This window comes from Corapipo altera, unplaced genomic scaffold (assembly GCF_003945725.1).
Source record: "Corapipo altera isolate COAL_440 unplaced genomic scaffold, ASM394572v1 45, whole genome shotgun sequence".
In the NCBI taxonomy this organism is placed as follows: domain Eukaryota; kingdom Metazoa; phylum Chordata; class Aves; order Passeriformes; family Pipridae; genus Corapipo; species Corapipo altera.
In genome coordinates, this window is record NW_020884877.1 from 22,213,211 (window position 1) to 22,226,903 (window position 13,693).

The window sequence follows — 13,693 nt, forward strand, 5'->3', positions numbered from 1 at the left end:
AAACTTGGAAAAGAATTTGAAATGTACCCCACTTCACTGCTCACTGTATCCAGGTGTTTGATAGAGTGCAAAGATATTTCAGGAAGAATGTGCTTTTTAAATATGCTTACAATATTGTTTGTTTTAGAATCTCTCCTCTCTGTGTTCTGAGGTTGCAATTTCCTTTCAGGTAGGAATCTAAGTTGCTGGTTGCTTTTAGTGTAGCAAATGTCAAGCCAGTCTATTAGTGTTGCTGTTAGTAATAAACTGCCACAATACTGTTATGTATTTCTTCGAAGTTGGTGAAAGACAGAGGAGCTAACTTTGGAAATTAAAATTTTGTGGTAGCTTATAAAAGCTCAGAGCAAACATTCAGGTTTGTTCTAAATAGGAGTGAACAATTTCTTATTTGCCTGATTAAAACATGTTTCCTTCCATGTTAATTTGTCTATTTAGAGAGAGATGAGAATGAATATATATGAGATTTCAAAAGATATTTATATTGTTCTTCACGTAATTTTTTCTTTTCTTTTAAAGGATCAGAGTAACAATGAAATAATGATTGGAGTGATGTCAGGTGGAATACTAATTTTTAAGAATAGAGTACGAATAAACACCTTTCAGTGGTAAGGACAGCTGTTTAATGGTTTTGTTTGCTATTTCAAAATATTTTTACCACTAACTGTGTCACACACTCTAAAAAAAGACTGAAACTTAGTTGTAGCATATCAAGTTGAACTTATTCATCTGATGTTTTGCTTATAGGTAACTTCATGATGGGATTTTGTCCTGAACTGCATGCTGTCCTATGAAATGATTTTGATACTGTAATGAAATTGTAATAGATTTTAATACATTTTTTATTCAGGAGTTTGTACTCATACTTTATATTTAATTAAGTAAGTAGCCCAGGCCAATGTGATGGTGTAGCTTACAGTCTTTAAAGAGACAGCTGAACTGAAAAGTACTAACCTGGAGAATGACTGCTCTTATCTGTTTTGTCACGTATAAATTAATTGCACTGTGTGTTTTCAATTTAATGTAGTTATGAGAATAACTGAGGTGGAGCGTTCAGGATATTGTCATCTCTTCATCCGTAGATAACCATTTTCATGATAGGATCACAAAAGTGCATTTACTGCAAAAAATGCTGTCATTTATTTCTTAACTAAAATAGTTTTTAAAGCAGTTCTTTAAAGATGGAATTATCCCCATTAAGTATCTTACTCTGTTTATCATTCTGCTTAAGTTTGGATCCTGTTCTTTATTCATATAAGAACAGAATATACATACATATATATATATATGTATATATACAGAAATCCTGTTTTCGACTATGACTTCTATAGTGCCCTGTAGAAGTGCTCTGTAACTTCTGTAGTGCTCTACAGAAGTTATGTCACCTTCCCCAATGCCTTTTTCAGCTCCTGCAGAAGTAACCTTCCCTTGGTTTCCTTTGCCTGCTTGGAATCCACTTTGACAACCTTATGACACGTGTAGCTGAGTTTGCTACAGCAGCATTCTGAGTGGCTGGAATCAGTCATATAAGATTGTCACAAGAGACATCAGTTCACCAGGCACAGGCACTGTTTATTCTAGAAAAATGATGAAAAGTGTTCATTTGCTACTGATTTTGCGTTTTTGTTTGCTGCTGATGTGCGCGCTTGGTCTTTCTGCAACCCAATGAATTTCTGAGACATTCTGTTTTTCTGTGCTAAGCTTAGTCTCCGGGTTCATTGGAGGATGTTATGTATTTTGTGGTTTACCATGTTGAGAAACAGTGTGAATGGTCAAATTTTAGTAGATTTTCAGAGAGAAAGAAAAAACGAAATTATAACATAAGTGTTATTTGTAGCCAGATACAATTGAATGTGGTAAACATTTTGCCTGTAAGCATTCAAAGTAAATCTGAGACAATTACAAAGCATGTAAATTTCCAGTCATCATGGTTATTGGGTAAATAAAAAGTGATTTTGGAATGAAAGGTCTGGAACTACTGTATTGGTCAGTCAGACCTGCCTTTATAATAGTGGCATGTTCTAAGAAATATATCCTTCATGTGGTGAGAATTTTGACATGTTGTAGCGATTTCTGGGCTAAGGCTGGTTTATGTATGGAATGCTATAATAATCAGGAAGGCTTTATTTCAGTCTGATTTTACTGCTGTCAATTTTGGGAAAACAGCAATAGTAGGAATAGGTTCTGTAAAACACACTGGTAAATTACTGAGTATGTACAGTGTAGGTCATAATTAAGCTACGTGTCCCTAATGGAAGTTGGAGGTTTCTGTGAGTTCTGCTTCATATTGTTTGCATGCCAGGGATGCTGATATAAATTCTTAGTGTGGTTTTTGCATGTGTGTAATTATCTGAACAGTTCTTCTTTGTATTCAACCATATCAGCTGACATTAGGGATATTGATTTCTTCCTGTGAAGACTATAGTACCAACACAATTGGTCTTCACAAAACAAACCCAAAAAGACCCAAAACTACCCTTCTGCGTTCCACCCTGTTATAGGCTTCCTTTTGGTATGAGTAAGAATTTGAAATGCCAGTTTTCACAATACAGCTCAACAGTAGACCTATTACCTTTCCTTTTTATCCATAGTCATGCTGCTCTTCCAGTGACACTGGTAGTGGTACTTTTTTCTTCTTGCTTCCACTTATTCTTGCTCCTGTGCAACTGCATCTGTGTAATGTCTTCCCAGGCTTTATGGTTACAGTGAATGTTTAGATACCTGTTTTTCAGTATTCCTGAGTTGACAAGTGAGAGGACAGACATGCATGTATGTGGGAAGAAATAAAGATTTAACTGTGTTGCTCAGAGAAGAGTCAAGTAAAACACCTTTGCCCTCTCCCTCTTAATTTGATATTATATCTAAATTGCTTATTAGGAACCTTATGATCATGGGGAGAAATGAAACAGAAGGGAGAGAAGTGAGGAACTGGGCAAAACAGAAGAGAATGTCTTTTATCCTGTGTGTCCTAACTTGATCTTCCTGTATTGCGGGTAACTCCTCCTTTCCCCAGTTATTGCTACCAGGCACAGAGACCTGGGCATCTGAGGAGACCAAAGGAAAAGAGCATGGAGTACCTCAACCTTTCCTTTGTTACTAAACCATCTGTTCAGCAGTTGGACATGCTTTCCTTTGCCTCTCTTTTGCAGTTGATGTATCTCTGGAAAGCTTTGTTGCCTTTTGCATCCACTGCCAGTTGCAACTGCAGTTGCAGTTTGGATTTCCTAATTGTATCCCTGAATACCTGGGTGGTACTCTGTTCCTTCTTGGTCATCTAATCCTGCTTCCACATCTTGTACACTTCTTTTTTTGTTTGAGCCCAGTTAACAGTTCTAAGTTTATCTAGCTTGGCCTCTTCTCATGCTTGCATGTTTTCTAGCACATCAGGATTATTTTGATTGAGAATTTTGTCCTTTAAAACTGACTACCTGTCCTCTGTTCCTGTACCCCAAAGGGCAGCTTCCATGGGCTTTTGCCTACCAGAGCTCTGAACAAGCTGGAGTTTCTTTTCCTGAACTAGTGGGTTAGTTTGCTGCATCCCCCCACTTCCCTTAACATCTTTAGCTTCGCCATCTCACAGCTGCTGGCACCAAGTTTGTCTTTGACCACTAAATCTGGACAATCCTTTCTTATTTGGGAGTTAGGGTACCCAGTGCTTTTCCTCAGATATGCACCACTGCCAGCAGTCAGAGGAAGGGAATGCAGGCAGACGTGCCTTTTCCTTTGTGTGGATGTGCTTATTCAAGGACTAGCAAGGTATTAGCAGTGCATATGAACTCTCTCTTACGTGCTGTATTTTTTGGTAATAGCTGAGAATCAGCTCTGCTGAGTCATTCCTTTGTACTTGAAAGGTGACTCTTTCAAGTTATGTTAGACCTTATTGGCTAATGTTAGAGCTTTGAGTCTGTTCCAAATGGTTTCAGGCTTAACAGTCATCTGACCTCACTCTGCCTAAAGTACGGAATGAGAATAAAACCTGGTATGTAGAGCTTTAATTCTTATTCTCCTTGGATTTGTAAATCACCAAAGGCAGTAGTTTCTTCAGTAGAAAAGGAAACCTCAAGAATAAAAGATAGTAGAATGTTTTTATAAACAGAGTAATTGTGATTTATTTTCAAGTGTTCTGTTGACATGCTAAGCAAATCTGATACATTATAGATTGCGTGCAGTTCAGTTTTTAGAAAAGGTATGTGTTAAAATGTTCTTTTAATTGCCCCGTATGCCAAAATTTAAAAAAATTCATAATAACATACTTGTTGATTAACTGCAACCTAAATTTTTTTCTGGTTTTTTTTTTTTCCATAGTCAGAGTGCTATAATCACTAGTATCTATCCCATCCAGCAAATTTAGGACCCATCCCACATTATTCTTAAGCAGTTGTTTGTTTGTCACAGGAGGTGCTAAGAAAATTGATGCAATGGAATAATTTGATTTCAGTAGACAAGATATAGCTCTCTTTATAGTGTCAAATCCTTGATAAACTAACTTTGAAAACTTAGCAAGAATTTTTTAAAAAATGAAAAGAACACAACAAATAGGACAGTTATTGCTGCTGGTTTTTTTATTAAACTAATGGCAAACTAGGAAAGAAAAAAGAAATGGGAAAAGATTTAAATAAGCATAATTTAAAGGCTAATGTTCACAGTATCCCTTTATGTTACTGTAGATAGAAACTCTCAACAAATTAGGACTTTCAAGATAGGTTCCTGCTCTGAATAATCCCCTGGAGAAAAATGTCTCCATTTGATTACATATACAGAAGATAATTTCTGTATATGGATACCCAACTTAGGTGTCTATTGATGTTTCCTTCTTATTTTCCCTAGTCTATAGAGGTTTTTATTCAACAAGTGATAAGTATGCAAGCTGTAATTCTAGTCAGTTTGCAGTGTTTTGTCAGTTGTTCCTTTTTAAAGTCACAAACGTTATGATGTTTTTCTTTTTACAATTAGAACCTCACTTTTTTCCTTGACCAGAATGATACTCTTTTATATTTAATAAAGAATGTACACTATCCTAATCTTGCATTTCTTTGAAAAAGTGTATAATTAGATTGTGATGGAAATATGGCCTGTCTTTTCCCATTTTCCATAACTACTATTACAGTTACCATCCAAAATTGCCTGGAATTACTGTCAGTGTCTTGTTTTTTTATAGATAACTTGCAAGGTGAAAAGATCTGTACGTTGTGATATTGTAAATGCTTTTTCCTCTTCATAATGTGATTTTTTAACTTGATAAGAAACCCAAGGTTGGGAGTCCTTATCTCCATGCTTGTATCTTATGTTAGCTATTTTACTAAAACAAGTTATGGTTATATTTAAAGACATGTAAGAACGTGGAGAAAGAATGTCTTTAGGAGATCAGGTGAAGTTCAGAGTATTTGTTGATATTCTAGGGGATAATGAAAGCGGCCTCAGAAAAGGGAACATCTGTCTGGAATGACCTGGGGATAGAAGAGCTCTTTGGGATTTGTAATGGGGAAAAGATACTTAAATTAGCAACTGCCTAGGGTTTAAGATGGAAACAAGTTAATTTGACAGATAACTTAAATATACAGCTCATACATTTCAAATTACATAAGCTATTTTGTCTAATCTTTGCCATTTTATTTTTAATCTATGAAAATGAATATTTTCGGTATATTTTCAGTAGATGTATTTAACCCTTTAACCATAATTGAGTATACTAAGTGTTTAAATATTGTGATTTTATTTTTCATTTAGGTTGAAGATTGTAAAAATTTCTTTTAAGTGCAAACAGTTTTTTATTCAACTTAGGAAAGAATTGGTGAGTACTGTCTTAAGTTTCATCTCAAAAAATGAAAGCAATTAAATATCTCCTACTGCACATCTGCATTATACTCCCTGAAGCTATGTTGAATCTTGCCTTTGTCTGCAGTTAGAAGTCCAGTTTCACCAACATTCTGGCTATTTCGGGTCTCAAATAGACCATTACAATGCTTTAAATAAGATTTTTTTGTCATTTGCTTTGCTTTGTATTTTAGATATGTTTAGTTTTACATTTGTATGCAGGAAAGGTAGTTTGCTTATGTAAGATAAATTGTTAAAGGTTGAAGGTAAATCCATATTAAATTTAAATTTCATAAGAAACTGAATTAAAACTCAAGGTAATGCCTAATGTTCCTTCAGTTGTGTATATACTTCTAAGTTAGAGTTTGATAAACATGCTGATTTGTATTATTCAGATTTAGTAATACAAGTTGACTTTATTACTTAAAAGAGGTAACATTTTCTTTGCAGTTTTAAATTACACATGGTAATTTTTTATACCTACTTCTAAATTTCTTGGGGCAGAAGTTGAATGTGTGTGTTTCAGTGCTTGTGGTGGGTGTTTGCTGCCCCGCAAAGCACCGCAGGACCACTGTGCATTTAATTCAGCGAGAAATGGATTGTTCCGTGCCTCCAAGAGATTAGCTTCCATCACAGACATATCACTGGGGAAAGATGGAGGAATTAATTAAAAATATGACTGTGTGATTAACTCATCAGATTAGTTAAAAGGTTTTGTGCAATTCTTACCGCTGAAAGGATTTCCTGTGAGGATAGTGATACTCTGGAACAGGTTGCCCAGGGAGGTTGTGGATGCCCCAATCCTGGCAGTGTTCAAGGCCAGGTTGGATAAGGCCTTGAGCAACCTGGTCTAGTGAGAAGAGGTGTCCCTGCCCGTGGCAGGTGGGTTGGAACTACATGATCTTTAAGGTCCCTTCCAACATGTAACATTCTATGATCCGAAGACCTAGATAAAAGATGATTCTAGACAGAATGCATCTTGAGTACTATGGGACTGTTCCAGTTTTAGAGACAATATGTTTAAACAAGAAAAATACAAGGAGGAAACACCTGTTATGTCAGATCAGGCCAGTGTCTGGTGACTAGTACTGAAAACAGGAGTCAAACTGTGTGTCTTTAAAGTAGATCCTTTAAAATGAGGCCCAGGACTTTGCAGTTCTCACAGACAGAACTACCTGACCACCTGCAGACACTTTGTTGTGCATTAGTTGTCAGGAGAAGTTTACCTCGTGTGCATGGAGCACTGTGAGTAGCTATCAGTTCAGAAGCAGCATAACAGGAGTTAGAAGATTTTGGAGTAATTATATGTAGAAAGTAATGAACTTTGGTTATTACATGAAATAAACAGGAGTATCTGTCAACATGAGCAGACATCATGCAACACAAGCAGAAAAATGGTAATGATACAAAAAAAGGTGGTGGGGAAATGTTGCATTATGTTGACACAGAATTTTTTTTTAGTAGCCTACAGGAGCTACAATTCTGAAAAGGCAAGCTGATCTCTGACAGGCCAGAGGTCAAATTTTTTGTCTTGATAACAGTGTGTGTAACTTCAATTACAGTTGCAGGAATGTTGTATTTGGATCTGAAATGGGAATTTGGGGATTTATTTGAAATTCAGAAATTATGTTTGCTAAGTCAGAACTTGAGGAAAATCTGTGGTAGCAGAGTTCAGGACCTTGAAGATTGAGATGCCTAAATATAAAATTGGGTTGGGTATTGTACTCAAGTGTTTCCTCTATTTTCTGCAGAAAAAAAACCTGCTTATAATAGAAGGTAATACAAAGATAGCTTTGTCATCTTGGGTTTTTGTGTTGCTTTTTAATACTCTGCATATTGTTACTTGCAGCAGAATGTAGTATATATAATTAATGTAATTTCTCTTCTGAGACATCCAAGCCAACAAATTAAAAAGTCTCGTACTGTTTTTCTTTAAACTCTGTGTATCAGATGAAAAGTGATGACAAGAAGTTGATTTTCATTCATTCTAAGTCTTGAATATCTTAAGATCAAAGCTCAAATTTGGCTTCCAAAGAAGGCATACTTAAACTAATTTTTTAATGACATCTAATATTAAAACTGTTATTTCCAGAATTACCTTTCCTGAGTAGCACTCGTAGGAGTAAAGATTCATCTCAACTATATTCAGCATCAGTTAGATTAAAAGAACATATTTTCAGTTTCATGATAATTAGCTCACCAAAGAATCATTAGACTTCCTCTGTAGTAATCAGACACAAAGGTGCAAAGGCTGGAACATCTTGCATGAATTGGAAGTACTTTTTAGGATGGATTAAGTTGCTCTCTGCTGGTATATGCTTTCTTTTGCTTTCACTCCCATTTAACAATAAAGGGAGCCTAAATGACTCTCTTAAGGCAGCAGAAACTAGGTGAAGTGACTCTGTGATTGCACATTTGGTATGTAAAATATCTCTTGCCTAGTGCTTTGAGTGCATATTTTAAATCACCAATTTACGATACGGCAGTGGAAATACATTCATGGTATGCTGATGATGTGTTTCAAACTTGTATGTAAATATATAACAAATTGTACATCTGAGTAACTGTATTTATTTGGATGCAAAGCTGACATGCTATAGAATATGAAGTTGGGAAAGGAATATGACTTGGGAAAGGAATTTTCCACTGTTTTTATTTTTTCCCAACTGAGCTACATAGGCTTTAAAGTAGTCCTAAACAGATATATTTCAAATACTGCTAATGAGTGTTGAGAGCTTTTAATTGCAACTGTCCTCAGAAGTGCAAGTGCCTTATCTTTTAATCGCCTGTTAAATTTATTCCCTGACTTGGCATTGCTTAAAGGCATCAACATAAGTAAAGAATTATTTGCCTACTTTTATTAGATTATATCTGTGTTTAAATAAATCACTTAAAGGAAGTGAGATGAAGCAGTTTAATGTCAAAGTCATTTTCTACTTGCAGAATAATATAATCTTGAATGGAAGCTGGTTGATCATTCTAACAATCACATAGCTGGAGTGTGCATCCAGTGGAGCAGATTTTCTTTCTATTGTTTCTTTATGAGATTGTGGGGGAAAAGAATGTTACATGTAGGACTTCTTCACCCAACATTAGAAGCCCCCTGAGCCATTACTTCAGTGGCAGGCTTTTCCACCATCTCTTTGTTTGTTCCATGTGTTCCATATGCTGCTTCCCTTACATGCTTTGCAGCTCTTTGCAAATAATTCAGTAGTTTTGTTTTTCCAGATGTTTCCCTAAGCTTCTCTGATTTTAGTTAGTTGCATCCTTGGCTGTTGTAAAATCAATAGTCAGCATCAAGCTCTTAATCCCATCCAGCATGTTTTAGTGGTCTTGATTCTGTGACAGCCAAATAAGCTGTTCAGCATGTTCTTTTGTGCTTTTAGAGACCAGATGTCCACTGGAAAATTACTTGAGTCTGGAACAAAACATATTACGGGTTTTGTCCATGACCAAGACCTGGTTTAACTGAGTGGCCAAAATAATTTATTTTATCTTTTTTAATGATAGGTTATGTATCTGCAGTTTGTGCTTTGAATTTTTTCTGACCTTTTTTGACTGACTTTCAGAAAGAACTTGGTCTAAAATCACAAGGTGATACATGGGCTTATCTGCCCGAGTACACACAGTGATCTTAAGTAACACTGATGTTCATTAGATGCCTAATTGATTGCTGCCTAATCCTATCAAAGTTTCTGCTGTTGCATTTTTTTGTGAATAGCAAATACTGCTGTCAGAATCTGTGTTGCATTTAAGCTTTCACAGGGCTTTTGCCCACTATTAGTGGAATATATTGAGTCTGTGCAGCATCTGCCACTTAAAAAGCACAAGTCTTTTTGTTTCTCTGAGATGGTGTAGGGAATTCATGCTTTCTTCTGGGATTGTTTACCCAAAGTGAAAAAGACTTACTAGAGAATAAATTTTTCAACCTAATTTCTTTCCTGAGCAGTGAGATCTGCTCTGAGGTCGCTGTTTCAAGTCAGGCAAAGGTGGGATTGAATGAATGGCCCCACCCAAGGTGTGTGTTCAAGCACTGAGCTGTTCTGTGTGAGAGGGGGCACCGATATCTAGCCTGGTTTTTTTTCGTTTGTCTTTTTAATAAAAGGAACCACAAAGATGACTTGGACTTGACTTTACCCTATCCCTGTTTGTCTTAACTTGTAGTTTTGTGCTTGAGCTCCAAGAATTGCATCCCAACTGCTTCATTCTTCCCCTCTGTAGCAAGAAGCCTGTTTTCCTCCCTCTAACGGGACCCACGGGCAGAATTAGTAAGATAATAATTTTGGAGCAGAATCCAGCTGTGACTCCCTGAGATAGTCTTCTAACACTGCTCTCAGCCTGAAAATCCCTGAAATGCCTATATCTCACTATTATACCATAGGACATTCTGCATCTTCCTGGAGCCTTGTGCTGTAGAAACATTCCATAGGCTGCAGTGTGACTGTCCTGTTACTTTATGTGCTTTTGGCTGAAGTACTGTGGACATTGGAAGTGCTGCCTTGGGGCCTTTTGCTGAGGCCACATAGATTCAAGCCTAGTATTTTCAGGCAATACAGAGGCAATCTTATTCTAAATCCAGCAGTAGAACCAAATCCTGCACCCCAGAATCATCAGCAAAGATGAATTTCAAGTACCTGAGTAACATTTGGATATTACAGAACCTATAGGGGTGAATAGGGAAGGGATGGGTGCATTTAGGAAGCCATATCCTATATTATTCTTTACCTTAAACAATGTTTTCTAGCAGTAATTGAGATGAAAGAGTTGGGTTTGAGAATCCCTTTCTCTCTGCACTGCAATGAAAGCCTTAAAAACTATGAATAGAACTATTGTTAAGGTACCTTTAAAGCTCTAGCACACCAAGTTCCTGTGAAAGTGCTGTTTCGCATTACAATTAAGTTGATGTAGCTGCAGCTCCTTCTCATCCTGCCATGCCAGCTCCTCCTTCATGCTTCATGTCTAATCTAGTGATCAGATGGTGGCTTGAGATTCAGATCAGCTTGATTTTTGGAATACAAACTAGGAGAAACAGGAGGATATTTTTTTTTTCTCCAACCCATAGTTGTAATGCTTTGAATGACATTAAAGTACATTATCATCGGCTCATATAACTTGTCAAATTCTCTTTTCCAGCTGTTTAAAAGGCTGACAGGACATGAAAATTTGCTGTATCATAAGAACTTTTTTTGGAATCTAAAATCTCTAGCTGGTTTGTCCTTTACTGGATCCAGATGAGGGCAGTCCATAATTTTGCATAGTTGCTCTCTTGCAGAGTAGTAATTTATCTTGTTTATTTTGTACTTTTACATTGTTGACAAAGCTTTTTATAAATGCACAGGTAACTGACTTGATTTCTGTTACCTTGTTTCTGACTTGCAATTTTTAAATACCTATGTTAACATGTCTAGAAAATACAGGGAACAGTTGGCAATACTTGGAAATTAAGAACAGAAATACAAGTAATTTTTCTAAATTGAATTAAAATGTCAGTTTTTAGTTTCTTAAATATAATTTCTTAAATTTCATCAATAAGTACTCAGATTTCGCTGTTTACTTTATAAATCCATTTTATTTTGCCCTGAATTCATCATGTGGTTGAAAATGCAGTGTCATTCTTAGCCATTGGTCATGACTTTCCGAATACAACACTAGGGGAAGAGTTGTAGGTCTGTGCCTTGGTATCTGAGCAGATTTAAAGACGAGCAGACCAACAAAAGCTTAACTGGGAAAAGGAGTTTACTGCTTAGTGAAATCAGTTAAGGTGTACTGTAAAGAGAAAGAAGATTGAACATAATCAGATGTTTCCTGACTTACAAAGGCTGTAATCAAGCTCAACGGGCAGAATAGCTGAGCTTGCTTTGCCATTTTGCTTCTTGAATTTACCAGGAACCTAATTAATCACCTGTAAGTAGGCACATCCCTTGCTCTTGAGATCAGTACCTATTCCCAGTCTCCAAGTGCCACATGTGCATGACAATTTTTGATCTTTTTAAAAAAACCCCAAGGGAACATAAAAATCCTTTAAAGAAAATGTAAAGGTATTTTCAAAGGGTTTGTTGTACATGAAGTTAATGTAAAATTAGAGAACCACTTCAAAAAGCATGATTTTAAAAAAATATCCCCAAGCCAAAAATATTTATATTAGTTTCAAAAGTAACTTGGAATAATGTTTATCTGAAATATATTTTTCTCATTTTTTAGCATGAATCTAGAGAAACATTACTGGGATTCAATATGGTGAATTACCGAGCATGTAAGAATTTGTGGAAAGCTTGTGTTGAACATCACACGTTCTTCCGTTTGGACAGACCACTCCCTCCTCAGAAGAACTTTTTTGCACATTATTTCACTTTGGGTTCCAAGTTCCGGTACTGGTAAGTGCTGATTTGAAATATGTGGGAAATAATGTGAGAGAATAGGCAGCTCATCAATAAACATAAGAAATTATTTAGAATCTGTATTAAAAGGTGCCAGAATTCAAGTAGCTTTTGAATCCTGCAACTGTTCTCCTTCCCTGTTGGCCTAAGCTTCAAATGTCATTAATTTTCTAAGATAGCTTGAAAATATCATTACTGTATTATTAGTGGTTGTTACTGCACTGGTACTCTGATATTGTCTCTCAGGCTGCATTACTTGGCCTGCTTGCCTGCTGGGTTATGTTTATCTTAAAACTGTTGTCTCAAAACTTCAGAGTCTTTGACCTGGTGTTTTTGATGAAACCTGTTGAGTCTCAGATACTGTTTGCAGCAACAGCAACGAAACAGACCTAAATAAAGATCAAATAGAAATCACTGAAAAGAAGCTTGTACGAGTGAAAACCACTTAAGCTCGATGTATAGAAACAGGAACTGGGTAAAGACAAAAGACATACATCAAAAACAGAACTTTAGAAAATAAGGATGAAATTAATTCCATAACTTTTAAGGATGAACTTAACAGTACACGCAAACAGCTTGGAAGCGCACAGAATGACTCTGGAATAACTATAATCCCATAATGCTGGAGTAATGCTGAAGTGGGTGGTGTTGGATTTTGCAGTTTTATGCTTTTTATTTAAGAAATTTATCTCAGTTCAGTGACTGAGTTAACTGTCTTTGCAAGTAACGCAGGATGCCAATGGTTTAAATTGAGACTGAAATAGAGAATAACAGAGCTACTACTAATCATCCATCTAGAATGGCAGCAGTGTCTGTGACGTACAAAGGGAGATGATGAAAAGCTAGAAAACACAATAACAGGCTATTTCTGTCACACTTGTGAATTGCATAAATGTATAAAAAGGAAAGTAATTCAGTGGCTAACTGTTTATAGCATCTGGTTTGTGACCAGCACTCACAGTAACCATTTGAGAAACAGCATTCTATGATCCTGAACAGTGTTTGAGATGTGGTTCAATGTTGCTGTAGTGAAAATCTTTTAATTTCTGTAAAGATTTTGAATCTGAATCATTGTGGTTATTACTAAGGACGGAAACTCTGCACCATCTCTGAGCAACCTGGTCTGGTGTTAGACTGTCTTCACAGTAAAAATTTCATTTTGTTTTGGTGGGTTATGATGATGTTGTTTTGTTGCTCCATCCTCGCTACAGGCCCTGATTAAGTAGGATACCTCATATTTCTGTTCGTGCCCATTGCCTCTGGTCCTTTCTCTGAGCTCCCTTAAAAAGCATCTGGCTGTATTTTTTACTTTCCCCTTTCTGGCATTTATACACGCTCATTTGATCCTCCTGAACCTTCTCTTCCTGAGGCTGAACAGTCCCAGCTCTCTCAGCCTCTCCTAATACATCACATGCTCCAGACTCTTAGTAGTCCTTGTGGCCCTGTGCTTGACTTGGGGGACCCTGGAAGTCCACACAGCACTCCAGATGTGGTCTCAGTTGTGT

At 36.5% G+C, this 13,693-nt stretch overlaps 1 protein-coding gene across 4 annotated transcripts in view; it reads left to right on the forward strand.

Moving 5' to 3' along the window:
- PTPN4 (protein tyrosine phosphatase, non-receptor type 4) overlaps positions 1–13,693 on the forward strand; it is a 112,824-nt gene that overhangs the window by 58,655 nt on the left and 40,476 nt on the right. For all 4 annotated transcript variants that reach the window (XR_003526549.1, XM_027636528.1, XM_027636530.1 and 1 more), the window contains exons 10-12: positions 517–605; positions 5,725–5,788; positions 12,013–12,185. Coding sequence is in view for 3 of the 4 variants with exons in the window: in XM_027636528.1 (XP_027492329.1) it covers positions 517–605; positions 5,725–5,788; positions 12,013–12,185 (326 nt within the window). In the remaining variant the exon portion in view is untranslated. The remainder of the gene's footprint in view (positions 1–516; positions 606–5,724; positions 5,789–12,012; positions 12,186–13,693) is intronic.